Consider the following 21,438-nt stretch of genomic DNA (forward strand, 5'->3'; position numbering starts at 1 on the left):
GGCCTCTCCCTTTGCGGAGCACAGGCTTCGGACGCGCAGGCTCAGAGGCCATAGCTCACGGGCCCAGCCGCTCTGCGGCATGTGGGATCTTCCCGGACCGGGGCACGAACCGGTGTCCCCTGCATCGGCAGGCAGACTCCCAACCACTGCACCACCAGGGAAGCCCCCTCTTTCTGCCCTTTTCATCAATATTTCTACTTAATATAAATTTTATTCTTTTGGAACTCCAAGAATGTGGGACTGGTATTAGGCATAAGAATACAGATAAAATTTTCCACTGCTCTCCTGTTGACACTCCGCACGTTCACCCCTTCGCACAGTGGTTCTTATTCACAGAACTTAAAGTCAAAAAGAAGCCCGAAGCACTCACCGTGTAAATGAATACGAGCCCCTAATTGTTCAGACTGGGAGAGGGGGACATAAGATGAGTCAAATGTGCCATAGGACTACAGTGGGAGAGAAGTTGTCCCGAGGATGGATAACGTGACACCCTAGGTGACTTAACTTCGTATTTCTAGAAAGTGAGATGATCGCTTTTGAGATGCTTCTCAAAAAAGATAAGTAGTGATAAGTAGTGATAAGTAGTGATAAGTGATAAGTAGTGTTTTCTGGATTCGATTAACATAATTGTAATATTTATAGTATTACTAAATTAATACCTTTTCTTCTAATTAGCAACGTAAAAAAAAAACCCACCTCTAATGAAAATTATTAATGTCTTCTAAATGGAACAACACTTTTTAAAAACAAGTACCTAGTACCAGAAAAGTACCATTCTCCAGGGGGAGTTATTTTCCACCAATCACAGCCCTTAAAGCAGAAGTGTATTTGCTACCGAGTGAGTGCATCTTAGGAGGCCAAATCTCTTCTGGCAACAAAGGGATTATTCCATGTTGGTAGCAAAGCTGTTTATTTTTGTGAGCAGAACAGGCCCAGAGGCTACATGTGCTGGAGTTGTTTTTATGGGAAGTCTATTTTAAAATGATCTCGGCCTCACAGCACCTTTTTGAAGGCTGGATTTATATGCCAACTTGGTGGTTGTCTACTTAGAGCTCCTTGCTTTAGGGCCCAGCTTTTATAGGGGAGAATACTGAAGGATTCCAGAAGGTAAGATTGGCCTCCAATTGACCCAGAATTAAGACTGAAGATTGAGGTTGCAGGTGAAGGAAGGAGGCCCTCCTTTCCTGTTCATGCCCCGTCCCCTTCCTTAAGGGTCATGAAGAAAAATAACATGAAGAGAGTACATTGACTGAATTGCCTAATGGAACCCAGTCACCTTTTTCCTGTCCTTTAAAAAAAGCCATTTGTAAATATACTGAAACATCTTAGGAGAAAACAAATGAGCCTTAGCCCTACCATAGCTGCACACGTCTCTCATACGTCTTTAAGTTACAGTCCGTATCAGTGAGTTGGGGATGGGTAGGGAACAAAACAAGTAAGGCAGCTGGCTGAGGCCGGGGTATGCTTACCTTCTGCCCTGGGTAGATCCACCTGAATTCCACCTCCACATCCGGCTCCCCGAGGACCGTGCAGAGGACGCTGATGTCATCCCCACCCTTCACTTTGTTTGCAGATGCCAAGATGGTTGTTGATGGAGGACCACTGGGAACTGCAAGTGAGCAGGGGACAGGGGACGTGAGATGAAATCCATGGGCCATGGCAGAGACAAACCAACAGACGTGTTCTTTTCTTTGGGCAGATATGGAACATTCCTGCCTTTCTTCAGCTCCCCACCTAGCATCGGGCCTACCCTCTCCACCACTTCTGGTTTCCTCTAACACCTCCTCTTTCTCTACCTTGGTGGTCCAGAACGGGGTGGTCATCCAGAAGTCCCCAGTTCCAGGCATTACACTTGTAATGAGGAGAAGAGCCCAGAAGGTCTGCCAGGAGCTCACGTGAAGGGAATAAAAAGGTAGAGGGAGAAGAGGGGGACTGGGGGCAGAGCAAGTAGAAGGAAGAGAAGGCAGCCTGGAGGGAGAGCCACTGATGGGTGAAGATGGACAGGTGTGCGGCCTCAGGAAGTACAGGAGGGAGTCTGAATCTACCAAAGGGGGAGACATTTGTAGGAAGGGTGCGCGATGTTTCTACAGAATTTCAGAGACAAAACGCTTCATTAGGCTCAGTTCACTCGAGTAGGTTTGACAGCAGCCTTGAGCAAGGCCACGTGCTGGGAGTGGAGGCTATGGCAGCAAACCAGACAGACATGGTCTCTGAGCTCTGGGGCCTCTATTCCAATGGGAGAGGCAGACACTCCGCAGGTCACTGTGTGGTTGGTTTAGAACCTGAGTTGTGGGAAGAACTTGAAGGAGAAGCCCAGAGTGCTGGGGAGGTTCAGGATGGTCTGAGAAGCAGGAAAGGCTTCCTTAAGGGAGGTTTGAACTAAAATCTGAAGGAAAAAGGGGAGGCACCAGCAGGCAGGTCCGGAGGGGAGGTTAGGGAAGCCTGGGAGAGGGCAGAGGCCGGCCATGCAAGAAGACCTTTCAGGCCACGTGGAAGATTCTGCTAGGAAAAGCAGAAACCCACTGAATGGTTTTAACTCGAGCTATAATCAGCTACAGTGTGGAAGATGGAGAAAGCATGGGCACAGAAGAGAGCAGTTGGAAAGGTATTCATATTGGCTCAAGGAAGAGATGATGATAGTTGAACTCTTAGCAGTAGGACGGAGAGAAACAGCAGAATTTGGGGGATTTGATGGAATAAGTCAAAAGAACTGGGAGGAGCCGGGAGTGTTTGGGGCTCCTGCACCCTGGAACTGCAGTGCCATAACTGGGAGGAGGAAAGCTGGAGAACCAGACCTGGGAGGAAGGCCCAGAGTCCAAGGAAGGGCCTGTGAAGCATCTCAGCACAGATGTTAGGGAGAGAATTGGATACACGAAGCTGGCACTCCCAGATCCGGGCCACATACATTCCCCTGGGAGTGATTAGTGAATAGACACGCAGCAGAGCATGGCCATGGTTGAGAACACCCAGGAAGAGGATGAGGACAGACAAAGAAGGTGCCTTGGGGAACTCCAACACTTAAAACCTGGGAGAGGCAGCTCATTCTATGAGGCCACCATCACCCTGGTACCAAAACCAGACAAAGATATCACAAAAAAAGAAAATTAGAGGCCAATAACACTGATGAACATAGATGCAAAAATCATCAACAAAATACCAGCAAACCGAATCCAACAACACATTAAGAGGGTCATACACCATGATCAAATGGGATTTATCCCAGGGATGTGAGGATTCTTCAATATATGCAAAGCAATCAATGTGATATGATACACCACATTAACAAACTGAAGAGTAAAAACCATACGATCATCTCAACAGATGCAGAAAAAGCTTCTGACAAAATTCAACACCCATTTATGATAAACTCTCCAGAAAGTGGGCATAGAGGGAACCTACTGCAATGTAATAAAGGCCATATATGACAAACCCACAGCTAACATCATTCTCAACAGTGAAAAACTGAAAGCATTTCCTCTAAGATCAGGTACAAGACAAGGATGTCCACTCTTGCCACATTTATTCAGCATAGTTTTGCAAGTGCTAGCCATGGCAATCAGAGAAGAAAAAGGAATCCAAATTGGAAAAGAAGTAAAACTATCACTGTTCGCAGATGACATGATACTATATGCAGAAAATCCTAAAGACGCTGCCAGAAAACTACTAGAGCTCATCAGTGAATTTGGTAAAGTCGCAGGGTACAAAATTTAATACACAGAAATCTCTTGCTTTCCTATATACTAACAATGAAAGATCAGAAAGAGAAATTAAGGAAACAATCCCATTTACCATCACATCAAAAAGAATAAAATACCTAGGAATAAAACCTGCCTAAGGAGGCCAAAGACCTGTACTCAAAAAACTGTAAGATGCTGATGAAAGAAATCAAAGATGACACAAACAGATGGAGAGGTATACCATGTCATTGTCAAAATGACTATACTACCCAAAGCAATCTACAGATTCGGTGTAATCCCTATCAAATTACCAATGGCATCTTTCACAGAATTAGAACAAAAAAATTTTTACAGTTTGCATGGAAACACAAAAGACCCCAAATAGCCAAAGCAATCTTGAGAAAGAAAAATGGAGCTGGAGGAATCAGGCTCCCTGACTTCAGACTATACAAAGCTACAGTAATCAAAACAATATGGTACTGGCACAAAAAACAGAAATATAGATCAATGGAACAGGATAGAAGGTCCAGAGGTAAACCCAAGCACCTATGGTAACCTAATCTATGACAAAGGAGGCAAGAATATACAATGGAGAAAAGACAGTCTCTTCAATAAGTGGTGCTGGGAAAACTGGACAGCTACATGTAAAAGAGTGAAATTAGAACTCTCCCTAACACCGTACACAAAAATAAACTCAAAATGGATTAAAGACTTAAATGTAAGGCCAGATACTATATAACACTTAGAGGAGAGCATAGGCAGAACACTCTCTCACATAAAGCACAGCAAGATCTTTTCTGATTCACCTCCTAGAGTAATAAAAAAGAAACAGAAATAAATAAATGGGACCTAATGAAACTTAAAAGCTTTTGCACAGCAAAGGAAACCATAAACAAAATGAAAAAACAACCCACAGAATGGGAGAAAATATTTGTAAATGAATCGACCGATAAGGAGTTAATCTCCAAAATATAACAACAGCTCATGCAGCTCAATAGCAAAAAAACAAAGAAGCCAGTCAAAAAATGGTCAGAAGATCTAAATAGACATTTCTCCAAAGAAGACATACAGATGGCCGAAAAGCACATAAAAAGATGCTCAACATCACTAATTATCAGAGAAATGCAAATCGAAACTACCATGAGGTATCAACCTCACACCAGTCAGAATGGCCATCATCAAAAACTCTACAAACAATAAACGCTGGAGAGGGTGTGGAGAAATGGAAACCCTCCTACACTGTTGGTGGGAATGTAAATTGGTACAACCACTATGGAGAACAGTATGGAGGTTACTTAAAAAACTACAGACCTACTGTATGACCCAGCAATTGCACTTCTGGGCACATATCCAGAGAAAACCATAATTCAAAAAGATACACGCACCCCGATGTTCATTGCACCACTATTTACAATAGCCAAGACATGGAAGCAACGTAAGTGTCCATCGACAGAAGAATGGATAAAGAAGATGTGATACATATATATATAATAGAATATTACTCAGCCATTAAAAAGAATGAAGTAATGCTATTTACAGCAACATGGATCGACCTAGAGATTGTCATACTGAGTGAAGTAAGTCAGACACAGAAAGACAAATATCGTATGATATCGCTTATATGTGGAATCTAAAAACTGGGTACAAATGAACTTATTTACAAAACAGAAATAGAATCATAAATGTAAAAAACAAACCTATGGTTACCGGGGGAGAAAGCAGGGGGAGGGATAAATTGGGAGATTGGGATTGAGATATATACACTACTATATATAAAACAGATAACTAATAAGGATCTACTGTATAGCACAGGGAACTCTACTCAAGACGCTGTAATGGCCTATATGGGAAAAGAATCTTAAAAAGAGTGGATACATGTATATGTATAACTAATTCATTTTGCTGTACACCTAAAGCTAATACAACACTGTAAATCAACTACACTCCAATAAAATTTTTTTTAAAAAATTAAAGAGCTGGCAAAGCAGAATGAGAAGGCTGTGGGAAAAGCAGGAAAAAATGGGACCGGGGAGAGAGGGTTTCACGTAGGCAAAGTAGAATCTAGAAGGACAAGAACAGAAACTTGTCTGCTGGACTTAATAGCCTGGGAGGGCCTTTAGCCAAGGCTGCTTTGGTGGAGCTTAGGGGAGAAAGCTAAGGAGCATGTGGGAGGGGAGAGGACGGACGGGTACCGCGAGGGCTCTTTCAGGGAGTTTGGCTGTGATGGAGGAGAGAGATGGCTGCAGCGGAGGGTGGTTAATGGAGGGCTGAGAGGCTTATTTCGTAGCAGAGTGTGGGAGACTGTGGCCTTGTGACTAAGTCTCACGGCTGAGAACAAGGGGCATGAAGGAGCCTAAGTTCTCATCTCAGAGAGCAGCTAGCTCTGGGGCCACTCTTCCCATCACAGGGTCCCTGAGCAGGACCCCTCCACCCCACAGGCAGACCACTCACCAGGCTCATGTCAGAGTTCCTCGGAGGGAGGAGAGTCATCAGTGAGGGACCACCTCCTCTCCTCCCTCACAGGGCTTGGGAGGGTGCTTTCTCTCCTGCAAGTTGGGGGAGGGAGGCCCAAGAGAACCACTTGCAAGGGAGGGGAGGTGACGGGTGGTGCTGCAGTAGGAGAGCTGCTCGCTGGCTGACCGCATGCCCGAAGCTCAGGCTGGAGAGCACGGGAGGTTGACATGGGGATCTGGGATCTCCATGATCAATCACACGGAGGCAGGACCAGAGTGAATGTTACAAGGACTTGAAGAGAAGGGAGTCGGGGGGGAGTTGCGTTGGGGTCACGGGCAAGGAGGTAGAACGTTCTAGAAACTAGAAATGGCGGTGCTGCAGAGGAGCCTTTAAGAACAGCATTCTGTGCCTAATTTCCCTCCATAATTGGGAACGGCAGAACCTGATGCTGACCAGCTGGAAGTGACTCACATCTCGGCCCTGGAGGGGAGCGGGCTTACCTTCTGCATAGAGCAGCTGGTACTTGACAGAGATCTGAGACTTGCCCCCGGCCTCCGCCTTGCAGTAGACCACCCCCTGGTGGTCAGAGTGAGGTTGCAGATACACAAAGCCTCTCTTCATATCATAAACGATGTCTGTTCCGTTGGCCTGGATCTCCTTGGCCGGGAACTCCCTGTGGAGCGTGACTTTGGCCGACAGGACAGTCACTCGACAAGGAACCACAGCCTGTCTGTCCGGGTTCAAGTAGACGACATCAAAGTAACTGGGAGAAGGTACAAAGAGTTCTCCTTTCTCTGCAAAGGTGAAGACACAGCCTCATTTATTCTGGAGAAACAAGGTAACAGCACTTAAAGGGATTCTTATATTCAGGGCACAAAGATGAGGGTGGATCGGCAACATACTCGGACAATGGAGTCCTTATGAATTGAAAAGGCTATTTTTAAAAATGCTTTTCCTTTTTTGGAAGAAGGATGTTACTTCCCATCTTCTTAAAGGAAATAAAATAGGTATTAGTTCAAGCCCAAATCAGGCCCATTGGATTGTCCCACTTAGGAAGCAGGGAAGGAGGCCGATTTCCTTGTGTTAAGAGCAGCTTTAACACCTGTGGACAATCTGCTGTGTGTCTAGAGAAGTCAGCCCCACAGCCCTTGCTTAGTATCTGCCCGTTGGGAAGAATTTCCTGGCTCAGCAGAGCCTCTCTGAGACGGGCCCAGTGAGGGTGCTGGTGTCCTCTCAGCCCAGAGGACTCGTTCCTGGCAAGGTCAATGGAAAGGGAATCAAGGAGGGACAGATGAGGAACCTGCTGGTCTCAGGTTCTGGGCTCTGCTTGGCTGCCACTGGGCTGGGGACCTTCAGCCATTTGCTTACACTTCTGTTCCCTTTGAAATCGCGCTGCATGTTCTTTAAGCTCTAGATGATGGCATTTTTATCTTATAGAAATAAGGACTGGTTTATCCATACATCCCTCAGGACAGTCAAGGGACTCTGGATTGGGTTTGGGGGGTTTTGTTTTTTGTTTTGGGCACGGCACATTAAATACTTTGTTTTCTGGATCATTCTGTGAGAGATTACACTAATATCTAAGAGAAATCTTTGAACTGAATCACACTCAACATTTATTAAATTGTCTCCCATGTTTTCCTACAATATTCCCGAAACAATTATTCTTGGCTTTCTTCACTAGCCTTTGTGCCCCAGTTGTACGATTTTTTTGTTTTTTAGGTTGCGGACAGAATTCCTGGACACAATAGCAAATGTCTTCATGGGCCAAGAGTTCTTTAGCTCTGAGTGCCAGCTTCTGTAACATGGAATCATGGCTTACTGAGTCTCCATCTTTTGCAAGACTTTCCATCAGCCTGGGTGACTTGTGCCACTTCATGATAAACTGACCTTCAGGCTTAGGCGAGGGCACCTTGATCAACATTGTACCTAACACCCCTGTGTTCACACAGAATAAGTCCATGTGGCCTTGAATGTGTCACTTCATCTCTCTGTGCTTCAACAACCCCATTTGTAAAGAGGAGAATCTGGAGCAGATAGTATTAAAGATCTCTTTTTAGCAAACGTATTTAAGGAATGTATGGTTGTCAGATTCAGAAACAACTTTTGTTTTAAGGTTTTATGGAGGAATCTGAACCAACGAGCAAAGTCAGTAGACGTGGACAATCTGAACTTCAGAACACAAAAATGAGGTCTTACTTCCTGTACTATAATCCATGCTTTGAAAGAAGTGACCACACCAGTTGCTTTGACAAACAGAAAAAAAATATGTATTTGCCAAGTGAATGGAGTAAGAAAGGCTGCAGGAAGAATATATGAATGAGTAAACAAATTATTATCTATGAATTAAACCTGTCAAATTTTCATTTATTCATCACTTGACATTTATTAAGCATGTACTACATAAAATATTTTATTAATTCGTTTGATTATTGTAACTTGAAAAATAATAATACTGAATTTCCTTTAAAATAAAAAAAATATTTGCCATCAGTAGATTCCATCTACCAAAAAAAGTATGTTCAAGTTTATATTTAAAATTATAGATCACATATGCCCCCCACTCAAAAAACTTAGTTAATAGGCTATAAGCTAAAATCCAAATTATAACAAACTCCACATTTGGTAAAGTGCTTGTTAATGTGGTTTTACTACATTTGTAAACTGGAGCCTATGCCTTTTACTGTGAAGAAGCCCTACTGCTGGTAATATCCTCCTCCTTGATCTGGGTAGTGGTTACATATGTACAGTTCCCTTGAGGATCACCCACTGAGCTGTAGAGTCATGATTTGTGTATTTCCCTTTGTATACATTATATTTCAATATAAAGTTAGAGAGGGGGGAAAAACCCTCTGAGAGCCTCCTGGATGCAGATTAAATATAACATGTGGCAGTTGCTTAATCAAAAATTGCACAAATTAACCACAGTCAAAAGAAGCTTCACAGCGTTTGCAATCAAACCATAGGAAACATAAAAACATAATGAATGCCAGACTTTTCTCTGTGTGGGTGGTAGGGAAGCATATGTTCTGAAAGACTCCAGAGCCAACAGCCTCCATAACAGCCCATCCTGGTTTTCCAAACCCACCCAGTGGCTGAAAAGACACATTGCTAAACCTTATACCGAAAATCCAACTGGATCCTAGTGCCGAGGAATAAGAAAACGATACAACGCTTTAGGTCGCGTCCCTGATCCAGGTTTCTTGAAGGTTGAAATAAATATTGATTTTTCTCAGCCTTCCTTTGATGCACAAAAGGGCTTCCGTAAGTTAAGAGGATCTACCTCCAGAACTCAGAGAACCTGTGACCCTAGTGAGACAGTCTGCTTGAGGGAGGTCTTCAGTTCAAAACCTCAGCTCCAAAAACCACTATTCGGGGAAGACATGACAGTGCTAACCACCGCATAGAATTTTCATTCTGCAATTTGAAATATGGTATCAGCTCTTGTCCAGAACAACAGGCTCTGTTAGTCTTCATTAGTTGCCTTTTCCACTGCTGCTTCCTGGTGTCGTATCATACTAAGGGCACATGGGCACTTCTGGGTGGCACATTCCAGAATAAGACTCAGAAGCGATGGCCCATGAACAACTGTCAGCAATTCTGACGACACCATTTATGCCAGCTCGTGTGTGCCTGTCAATCTGTCCATCACCTTGTCTTAAAAGTGGGTTGAGGCAGTAAGAACATTGGATCCTGGATCAGAAAAACGGGGTTTGACCCTCTACTCCGCCACGTGAAGTCATGGAACGTGGAACACATCACCTTGCCCTGTTGCGTCTCAGCATCAGCATTATTATTTCTAAAACAGATAATTAAGTAGTTTCCACTTACTTCCTCATGGTATTGTGGAAATGAAATGAGAGGCATGTGTTTCCAGGATTGCAGAGCACCCTGCTCGTGTACCTGCTCGCCAGAGAGGAGCTCTTTGGGTAGGAGGGGAGAATGTATGAGATTTTGCTAAAGCGTTCATTAAAGGCCAGAGCCTAAGGTCATTTGAGTTGTAGACCTAAGTCACTGTGGCAGCCCCTGCCCAGACACTCAGGAAGCCTCCTGGCTTCACCTGAAATGCCTTGGACAACAGCAGCGCTAGGGCATAGCATTTGAACGATTTCTGAAAGCTGTTCCTGACCTCTGAGCCTTGTCGGAGAACTTCTTCCTCCAAACTCTAGAATTTAGAGATCTCAGCAGAGGAAGGAGGCTGGCAAGCTACTCTCCAAGGCCCGTTTCTCCAAGTGCAAGTTCAACCTGGCAAACCCAGATCTGACCCTACAGGGGAGAAGATCTGCATATTTTCAGGCACCTCACTTGGATTCAGGCATCAGGATTGGAGCCTCACAGGCTGCAGCCTTTGGGAACACTGCTCCCAAACCTCAGCTCACAGTACTCACAAAGACAAACGCGCGGAGGCCTTTAGCCAGGCATCCTTCCGGAAAGGAGGAGCTTCCGGAAAGGAGCTCATCAGAGACTGTGAGAGCACAGTGACCGAAAGTCTACAGCAACGCTGTGCGATAGAGCTTTCTGTGATGATGGGTGGTCCTCTGTCCCCGCCATCCATTAGGACAGCTACAGCCACACGTGCCAGTAGAGCGCTTGAAGCATGGCGAGTGCCACCCAGGAACTGAGTTTTTAGCTTTAATTTTAACTAATCCCCATTTACATTTAAAGTCACACATGTCTAGTGGCTACAATATTGGACAATGCGGTACAGACCCTGGAACCAGACAGTTCTGGGTGCAAATCCAGGTTCAGCCACTTACTTGCAGTCTGACCTGAAGGACTTAATCTCTCTAAACCTCAACTTTCCCATTGGAAAAAAAAAAAAATGATATTAGTACTGACCCTGAAGGGTTCTTGTGAGACTTACATGAAATAATTGATGTAAAGCATTGAGCCCAGAGCCTGGCAAACAGCGAGCGCTCTGATTGTACTTATTTGATAATCAGCAGACAGTGGGAACCTTTAATATGGACCAGGTCCAGAGGTCTGAAGAGTTCCACTAACGCAGCCAACCTTTTACCTGTAAAAATGATGTAGGTGGAGCCCGTTTTGGCCTCGTCCCTCCTGCAGATATAGCCGTTGCAGAGCTGCCCCCAGCAGCTGAATTCACCCGTGTCGGCCGCGGTGGAGTTGACCAGGGTCAGCTGGCCGTAGCGCTCGTGCTGCTTCACACTGTCAACAAGAGCAAAGCCGGGTCGCGGTGGGGCTGGGGCCTCGCGCCCATCTCTCCCTGCTCCGTCATCCTCGCACATAAAGCCCCAGCGGCTCCAGGCAGAGTGCCCTTTCTCAGGTGGCACTGACTAATAAAAGAGTGTATTTGGGGAAAAGTGTGTTGGGCGGGGGGGGTAGATGGGGGAGGCAGAGAGAAAGGCCTTTCCTAGAAGGAAGTCACGTTTTCTAAGGAGAAGACATTCTCTTCAACCTCAGGACTGGGGTTTCCTTAAGCAACACAGCTGCACAAGTTCAGCCACGAAGCCTTGGGCAGGCATCTTGCTTTCAGCTTTCGTTTCTCATGAATTTATTTAAATAGCAGTCAGCAGGAATGAAAGCAAAACCTCTTTGATCAATAAGAATAAGGCTCTGAATACAAGCTTGGAATCTTTGAGGTGCTACATTATTAAAAATAAAAACCTCCCTTTCAGGAAAGGATGCATTGGTTGCTGAGACGCGGAGCCCCTATCATGCACCCACCTCTGGTCAAGTATTTAGAGCTTTGGGGCACTTCTCCTCTGGCCTCACACTATTATTTCTTCTTTTAATTTCTCATTTTTTAATCTCTTGTATTTTTATCTTGTTGCATGTGAATGTGTTTGCAAACCCCTTCAGGTGCTTTTTGAAATGAGGAGACATAAATATTTACTATTATTAAACGCTAATATTAGCCGATTGTCATGGTAATTAATTGTATTATATTATGTTAGGAACCCGTATGTGTCATCCTCGGGATGGATGCCCTCCCCCACCGTGGCCCTGGCATGTGAGGATGCCAAAATAAATGGTTTCAACCTGAGGATGCTTCTCAAATCCCCTCTGGGATCCACAGACTTTCCTGATGTAGGCGAGACTCTCCCGTGCTAGGTTGCAGTAACAGCACGGTCACCACTTTAAATTTAGCACACAGCAGAATGTCTCGCTGGCTGGTCTTCAACACAGCCTGTTCTGGTCTCCGCTGAATAGCTGCTTTGCCCACCCGTTCTGCCAGGAGATGCTCTGTATTCCCACTCCCTCAAATGCCTCCTTTCAACTGAGCGGAAATCTCTCCTCCTTCAGGAAGCTTCTAATTAGAACCAACTCAGAAATCTCCCTGCTTTCTCCCAGTGATGCAATTGCCTCTGTCCTCTCACCCCTCCGACACCTCTGGCCTCCTGTTATTACGGTGGATGGTGAAAACTTTGGGGGCACGAATAGTACCTTATTTGTTTTATATTCCCTAAGCAACAAATCTGTGCGCAGTATACAGTAAAGTTTCTCTAGAAACAAGGGGACTGACATGAAATTGAACATCCGTGTTGGAACTGGAAAGAACCTTAAAAAGCAGGAATCCAAAAAAAAAAAAGAAGCAGGAATCCAGTTCCCAATTTTGCATATGAGGAAACTGAGTGTCAGAGAGCAGAAGGGACTCCCCCTGAGACCCACAGCTGGAGAACAGCTGAACAAAACTGTCTTCCTTAACTCAATTAAGTATGTACCCAATACACATTCATTAGATGATAAAATGCATACAAAGTACTTCATGCCATGCCCGGTTCACTGTATTTTCCTAATTATATCTTAATTACATATAACTGCAGGTTAGTGGGAGTTATTGAGAATACTACAACAATGAAAAGTATGCACACCCAGCATGGGGGATGGCTAGCACCGCAAATAAAAACCAGTAGCCCAGGACCTCCCCTGGTGGTGCAGTGGTTAAGAATCCGCCTGCCAGTGCAGGTGACATGGGTTCGAGCCCTGGTTCGGGCAGATCACACATGCCGTGGAGCAACTAAGCCCGCGCCTCACAACTACTGAGCCTGCGCTCTAGAGCCCACGAGCCACAACTACTGAGCCCACGAGCCACAACTACTGAAGCCCACGCGCCAAGAGCCCGTGCTCCGCAACAAGAGAAGCCACCGCAATGAGAAGCCCGCGCACTTCAACGAAGAGTAGCCCCTGCTCGCCGCAACTAGAGAAAGCCCGCGCGCAGCAACGAGACCCAACGCAGCCAAAAATAAATAAATAAATTAAAAACAAAAAAACCAGTAGCCCTCAAGGATATTACAATCCAGCTGAGCAGCTAAAACTAATATACATGAAAAGATCAGAGTGTAACTAAAGCGCTGCTCACAGCAAGAGCAGTAGGAATTCTGAGAAGGGATTCATCGCTGCGGGTGGAAGAGGTTGAAGGCAGTTGGACTTTGAAAGGTGGAGGTGGAGGGACAGCAGGGGCTGAGAGACAGCGAGCTTGCTGGCTCCGGAGAACAGAGCCGCAGGGGGCTGGGAGGGACCTGCTCTGCTCATTTCACTGCTGTGTCCCCAGTGCATGGTGGGTAGAAGGCACTCAGTGCTGATTTGGGGATTTAATCCATTAATTACAGAAGGAGATGGAGGGAGGGGGTTGGAGTCACAGGGCATGTGGTTGAGAACAGCGAGAGGGGTACACATTTCACTTACCAGGCAGCAGGGACCGCCCTCGGTCTGGGAGGTGGGAAGCGCTGGGCCCACCTTAGCCAGGGTACAAGTGGGGAGAACAGGCATGGGAGAGGCAGGGGGAGGAGGGAGAGGGAGAGGCCATTACTGGGGTGAAGAGCAAGCACTGGGGCCAGGCTGGGTGTTGGCAGTGGAATGGAAGTGAATACAAGGCTTGCTTTCTTGGGGAAGAGTTATGACAGACTGGGTATAAGAGGTGGAAGAAAGACACATGAAGAATGACCACTTGATCTGTATTTCCACGCGGTGGAAAGAAGGAGGTTTTAACTGACTAAGATGGAATAGCTGAGAAGAGAAAGGAGATGGGGCTGACCAAATAATAGATTCACTACTGGAGATTTTGAATTTGTGATAAAATGTGGGTCAGGTAAGTGTGGATGTCGTGTGGTGTCATTGGAAATACAGGCCGGGCACAGAGGAGGTAAAACAGCTCTAGATTTGTATTTGGGGGAATCGTCTGCAGTGGGTACGGGCAGCAGCTAAGGAATGAATGAACTCAACAAGGAAAAGTGTGGAGAAGAAAGAGAAGGCTGAGGACAAAATCCAGAGCCAAATCGGGGCGAGTAGGAAAAGTAGAGGTGGATGGAGGGGAAAAGTAGAATCAGCAGTGAAAGAAGAATCAGGAAGGGGGATCATCAAGGAGAAAGATTCAAGGGCTTCCCTGGTGGCGCAGTGGTTGAGAGTCCGCCTGCCGATGCAGGGGACATGGGTTCGTGCCCCGGTCCGGGAAGATCCCACATGCCGCGGAGCGGCTGGGCCCGTGAGCCATGGCCGCTGAGCCTGCACGTCCGGAGCCTGTGCTCCGCAGCAGGAGAGGCCACAGCAGTGAGATGATGGTTAATGCCTTTCAGAGAGATTCATGACCACATACACACACACTTCATCTGGCAGAATGTAAGTCTCTGGCAACCAAGATAGTAATTTCAGTTGTGAGGATGGAGCTTGATTTCAGCAGATAAAAGCTGCAAAGGTGGACAATGGAGGTGAAAGTCTTCCCAGGTGGAACATAACATCCGGCCACATTCCCTATGGAGCTCAGACCCCAGGGTACGAAATCAGTAAGTGATCAATAAATGTACTGAGCACCCTCTGTGGGCCCAGCATGTCCTAGCACGGGAGTGATAGAAATTGTAAGATGCCATTCCTACCAGGAAAGAAACTACACACATAAAAAGGTAGCACTTGGGGCTAACCCTACCACCATGCTGTATCTTTAGCAGGATTGGGGGTGGAAGGAAGGAAACGCACTGGAAACCATTTCTGGATTTTTCCACCCCCTCTTCTTGTAAACAATGTAAAACAGGAAACAAATTATTTAGCAGGATTACAGTTTAAATGCCTGGATTTAAAATGTCCATTTCTACTCATGGGCTCACATAGTCCAAGCAGCAGGCTACCCAAGGGGTTGGGATGTGACCTCAGGCCTCTGGGGGTAGAGTCTCCACCAGGAGGTGAAGACGAGGATTCACTGAGTCCTGCCGAGCCCGGTCCCAAGATGCTTCAACCGTAGACCCTCCCTCCTCCTGTAACTACTTCACAGATCCCTGGGGATGGAAGAAGTGCAAGATGTGAAGTTTGAGTGGAGCTTTTAAAAAAAAAGGTGCTGCCACAAAAACAGACTGACAGACATAGAGGACAGACTTGTGGTTGCCAAGGTGGGGTGGGGAGGGGAGGGAAGGATTGGGAGCTTGGGATTAGCAGAGGCAAACTATTAGACATAGAATGGATAAACAACAAGGTCCTACTGTATAGCACAGGGAACTATATTCAATATCCTGGAATAAACCATAATGGAAAAGAATATGAAAAAGAATATATATATATGTACAACTGAGTCACCCTGCTATACAGAAGAAACTAACACAACACTGTAAATCAACTATACTTCAATAAATTTTTTAAAAAACTAGAGGATCACTCTGAAAAAAAATAAAAAGAGGTACTGCAACAAATTGCCCCCCCAAAAAAGTAAAGCAGAATTTACATTAATTGGAGGCAGCTCTGAACACCCCAGCACATCAGCTCACCCCAAACATTTTTATTCCAAACCAGCACTTCCAGACCTGACCCACAGTGAACTATGATGGACAAATCCAGGTTTCAAAGAGTATTTGTCCAAAATTTAGAATTGTGTGTATGTGTGTCTTCCAATGGGCTACCCTGGCTTTACATACACAGCGTCCATCCCCATCGGTGGAGGCTGGAAACTTCGTGTATGTAGCCCAGCCTACTCTTTTCTGGAGGGGACCATGTCATGGGATGGCACAGAGAAGGGGACTGATGGCTCCCAAAGTCAGGGGGAAGTGACCAGGTGACAATGGTGGGGTCATCCACACTCCTGTCCTTCCCCCAGACTCTATAAGACAAGCGTGGGAGGTGAGCCCTGGGTTCCAAGATAATCAGTTCATTGGTTCCATAAACAGTCAATTAGTGCAAATGAAATGGGAGTATTGGGAGGAGAGAGGCAGGGACACAATGATGTCTGAAGAGCTCCCTGCTCTCAAGTTCCTTCATGCAAAGTGCCCTGGGCATTCCAAGGAGGGTGACCAGGACAAGCTTCAAGACAGAGAGTTTCAACATGCACCAAACAGAGGGTGTATGTTCCCAGGGAAGGAGATCCCTGAAAGGAGACCAAGGCAGGTTCAATTCATAACAAAGAGAGTTGGGCTGGAAGGCAGGTGGCCAGAGGACTGGGGTGACAGGCAGCATTCACATGAGGTATAAGATCATAGACTTTGGAGCCACACTGATAGGATTCAAATCCCAGCTCCACCAGGACCTTCAGACTCCTTATCTAGAGCTCACGCCTTCCAGTCCAGCTACACCTAGACTCCTAGTAACAACAACCATAATATCTAACACTTATGGAGGGCATTAGGCCAAGCTCTTCAAGTTCGCTCAAGACTTAGATCAGAGCCTGGCACAGAGTAAGAGCTCAATATATTTTAGACGTTGTTACTGTGACGGGCCTCACGACCGCATCAGGATGGAGGTGCTATTTTCCCCCTCTTATGACGAAGACACTGAAACTTACAAAGTACTTTATCCAAAGTCTCCCAGCTCTAAGTGGTAGAGCTTCTAATCTAGTGTCATATAGACTCGGGTTACGAATGTTTGTAAAATGAAAAGGACATGGACTTCCATCCTACCGAAATGAAATGAACGGAAGGAATTTTGACTGAGAAACGGTGCCTCTATCTAGCTTGTAAATCTTGTTAAATATTGTCACACACACACCCCCCAAAAAAACTCCTCAAACCTGGAAGATCTGATTAAATTAGCTCAGTATTATTCACGATACCCCCTTTTCTATTTAAATGGACAATTAGCCATTCAGCAAGTGGTTGAAGGAAACAAGGGCAGTAAAACAACCAGTTATTACCATTATAACTGACAGCACCCAGGGTACACGTTACTCTTTCTCAATCCCGTGAGATGGTGATGATGAAACTACGACTCATAATTAAAATCTAAGTAGTGCTGAACACGTGGTAAGTACTGTTTCAAGCCCTTTGCACATTTGGACTGACTTCATCCTCAGAACAGCCCTGAGAGTTAGGTGCTATTATTATACCCATTGTCGTAGGTGAGCAAACTGAGGTTAGGTAACTTTCCCAAGTCAGTGTTGGAGTCCCAGGAGGAGTAGTTGAAGATCAATTTAAATAACTTTCCTAAGGCCACCCAACTATATGATCCCAGATAGTCTGCCTTGGGAGACTCTGTGATGACTTCATTGCATAAAACAGAAAGGTAAGGAGGAAGGTGAAAAGATGGAATCAGACCTAGAGACTGCCATACAGAGTGAAGTAAGGCAGAAAGAGAAAAACAAATACCATATGCTAACACATATATATGGAATCTAAAAAAAGAAAGAAAAAAAATGGTCAGAAGAACCTAGGGGCAAGATGGGAATAAAGATGCAGACCTACTAGAGAATGGACTTGAGGATACGGGGAGGGGGAAGGGTAAGCTGAAACAAAGGGAGATCAGCTCGGTGCTTTGTGACCACCTAGAGGGGTGGGATAGGGAGGGTGGGAGGGAGGGAGATGCAAGAGGGAAGAGATATGGGGACATATGTATAAGTGATTCACTTTGTTGTAAAGCAGAAACTAACACACCATTGTAAAGAAATTATACTCCAATAAAGATGTTAAAAAAATAAAGATGGCTTCAAAAACAAAAAAGATGTAATCAAATATCCTCCTTATTCAAATAACATTCATTTCAGAATCATAAATTATTTATTAGCTTCTACTACATGCACGGAACCGTGCCAAGCATCAAGGGAGATAAAGATTAGTGAGTATTTGCTTGTCATGTTTCCAGTGTGTGTACAGGGCCTGTGTTTACTCTAAGGCTCCTTTTAAGAATGTGTCAGAAAATAATTGCTCCACCATATGCTGGGAATGGAGCCACATCAACAGAGTACAAATCCTGGGTAAAATATATCAAAGCTCCACAGTTATGACCAAAAAAAAAAAAGATGAAAAGAAATATGTATGAGGAACTAGTAGAGAGCCCAATATGTAAACTGAGGAACTTCAAAGTGAATATAGTTCCAATATCAGAAATTAAGTTGAAATACATCTATCTATCTAGATATCTGTCTGCATATTTGAATACTGTCCAAGGACGTACTCAAAACCCTGGCAATATAACTACAGCATTTCTATCCCAACAACAGCTTATGTGAATGTATATGAAATGTGACTTGGGTCTTTTCTATTACAATGACTTATGCCAGATTCCTCTGTGCTATTTAGAAAGAAGTTATAGTAGGCATTTTCCAACTGGTTCACAGGAGCTCACATTCATGATGTCCCTCCAGCCCTGCCAGCCTCTCTCTCATTCTCCAGCTCCTTTCCTGGACACCCACCCCACTCTGACCGCTGTACTGGAATGTTCCTTTTCTCTTCCCACCCCACCTCTTCCAGCCTGCTGGCGGCATCTCTCCTTTTTGCCTCTCTTGCCAACCCATCTGGCTTCTTTACAAAGGAAAAGTTCCTCTTCCTCCTTCAGAGATTTCCGGATCTTAAGAAAACAAGGCATAGATATCCCTTTGACACCACAAGCCCACACCAGGCCTGATACACCAGAGGTTAACCAAACAGAAAACCCTGTCAGGCCGCCTAGAATAATGTGCATAGCCACATGCTATAAAGGCAACACAATATAAAACTCACCTCCAGATTTTTAAAGTACAAATGAGCCATCCCTGATTATACATTTGGAGAGCATCCATTCTGCAGTTTTTTGTTTTGTTTTGTTTTTTGTTTGTTTTGTTTTTTGCGGTATGCGGGCCTCTCACTGGTGTGGCCTCTCCCGTCGCAGAGCACGGGCTCCGGACGCGTAGGCTCAGCGGCATGTGGGATCTTCCCGGACTGGGGCACGAACCGGTGTCCCCTGCATTGGCCAGCGGACTCTCAACCACTGAGCCACCAGGGAAGCCCCATTCTGCAGTTTTTTAAGCAGTTTAACTTGCTTTTCTTTTCTTACAGTTTTTCTTCTCTTATGACAAATTAATACATGCTCATTTAATTTAGAAAGTTAGAAACCCCATGGATCAGTTAAAAAAAAAAGGAAGGTCACTGAAAATCTCAAGACACACTGTCAACACTGTAAGTGGGGAATCTTCCAATTTTGTCTAGATCTTGATGTCAACATCGACTCTACGTCTCTCTTCCATTCCTTACGTTCTATGAGCCTATAAATCGATCCTTCTAGAAGAATGTTTCAGATGCTCTACAAAACCATCAGATTACTTTCCTAAGAACCATTTTACTATCTCCTCCAGCTTTACAACACAAGCAGCTCCCAGTGTGCACAGAATCGAATGCCACTGCCTTTGCCTGGAATCCAAGGCTCCTATGCTCTCCCAACACCTCCATCGTGGACCCTCCTCTCCATCCAACCCAACTCCTCACCCACCCAGACACATCCGTTCGTTTCCATCCCAGCCCTCCAGCCATCTCTTTACCTCTGAAAGGCTCTCTTCTTTTTCCATCTGACCTAAACCTCATTATTCTTTCAAGTTCTATTCTTGGGAAGACCTTTTATGGTTGGTGGTATTTGTAAAATGGTGGTTGAGAGCATGCACTGAGTCAGATTTCCTTGGTTCGATCCTGCCTCCACTACTTACTGGCCCTGTGACCATGAACAAGTTATTTTACTTTACTTGTGCTCAATTTCCTCATCTGAGGCAGGGAGATTAATTGTCCTTACCTTCTAGGGTTGTTATGAGAATTTAGTTAATAAATGTACAAGATCCTGGAAAGATGCTGGTGCAGAATAAGTGCTCACAAAGTTTAGGTGCTGTTGGGGTTGCCCTAGTACACACTGATCTAAGCTTCTTCTCGCACTCTGCACTTGACCCCTTTATCACTATGTGTGTGTGTACACACATACACACATACTGCTTAGTATGTAACCTTTTCACCTTCCTATTATATTTCTCTAGTGAAATGATCCTTCTTAAGCAGGAATCAGGAGCACGTCTCACGCTTGTCTGTGTCACTCACAGCCTTCTGCATGGCGTGATGTGATGCAGACAGCAGTTACAGGTGACCATGTGCAGAACAGAATAGAATTCACATGGGTTGAATTCTTGTCCAAGGGTCCTAACTCCTTGGTCCCCATATCATCTAACTCACGTTAGATTAAGTGCAAGTTCCAGGGTCATTTTGGAACCAGAAGGGACCTTACAGATCATCTGGTTGAATCCCTCATTTCACAGAGATCCAGTGACTCACCCAAGGTCACAGAGCCAGTAGTCAGAGCTGGGAATGGAATCCTTGGGAAGTCCTGGAAAAGAATCTGCCATGCTTCCCACTGTGCATTGGAAAGGAAGCATGTGTCTATTATTTCAAATACCTAACCAAATCCTGACCAAATTAGTGACGTAGAGGAAGTGTGCAGTGATGGCAAAAGATAACTTAGCAGATGTGTGTGCTCCATGTAGAGAAACTCATAGAAATAACAAGTAAAGCACTGTTGTCACGTAATTTTGGTGAGGTCAAATTTTAAACCTGGCCCCCATGTGATTCTGTGTATGGGGTAATTTATGTTAACAACTTCCATTATTACATTTCTGGTAATTCTAATGTCACTGTGTAGAATAAGGCCATCAGCACTTCTTTGGCAGGAGGTCACATGAAAAGAGATCTTCCGGTTCTGCTGAGCTGAATGCTCGTGGCCACGCCTTCAGGGAAGAATAGGCCCAGGAAGAGGAGTGACAGGAGACAATGGAGCAAGCCTCCACCACCCTTGTTAGGAAAACAAGCTGTGGGTTACTAATGGGCTGGCATTTGGCCACGATGGGCGTATTGTGGCCAAGTTATAATAGTGAATGCAGAGGCTGTGGGCTGACCTCATTCGCACCTGGCACGGCGGATTCACAGCCCAGAGAGTGAGGTACCACATCTCCCAGCTTGTCAATGTATTCAAGGCGCCCACTCCTCCTGAGGCCACTCGGATGGCATATCTTCTGAGCAAACATCAGAAACGTAAGAAATAGACAGATTTCTTGGTGTAGGGACTAGAGGGAATTAAGTTCAAGTCTAATTTACTTTCACTAAAAGCTGTGCAAACTTGAGAAAGCCCCTAGCCTCTGGGTGGGTGGGGG

At 45.2% G+C, this 21,438-nt stretch overlaps 1 protein-coding gene across 1 annotated transcript in view; it reads right to left on the reverse strand.

Moving 5' to 3' along the window:
- Positions 1 to 21,438, reverse strand: part of PDGFRL (platelet derived growth factor receptor like) — a 38,265-nt gene that overhangs the window by 674 nt on the left and 16,153 nt on the right. Inside the window, exons 2-4 of the mRNA XM_024759946.1 lie at positions 11,149 to 11,300; positions 6,632 to 6,925; positions 1,470 to 1,609 (exon numbers count right to left, since the gene is read on the reverse strand). Of these exons, the coding sequence (XP_024615714.1) occupies positions 1,470 to 1,609; positions 6,632 to 6,925; positions 11,149 to 11,300 (586 nt within the window). The remainder of the gene's footprint in view (positions 1 to 1,469; positions 1,610 to 6,631; positions 6,926 to 11,148; positions 11,301 to 21,438) is intronic.

This window comes from Neophocaena asiaeorientalis, unplaced genomic scaffold, assembly GCF_003031525.2.
Source record: "Neophocaena asiaeorientalis asiaeorientalis breed wild unplaced genomic scaffold, Neophocaena_asiaeorientalis_V1.1 scaffold521, whole genome shotgun sequence".
NCBI classification, from domain to species: Eukaryota; Metazoa; Chordata; class Mammalia; order Artiodactyla; family Phocoenidae; genus Neophocaena; species Neophocaena asiaeorientalis.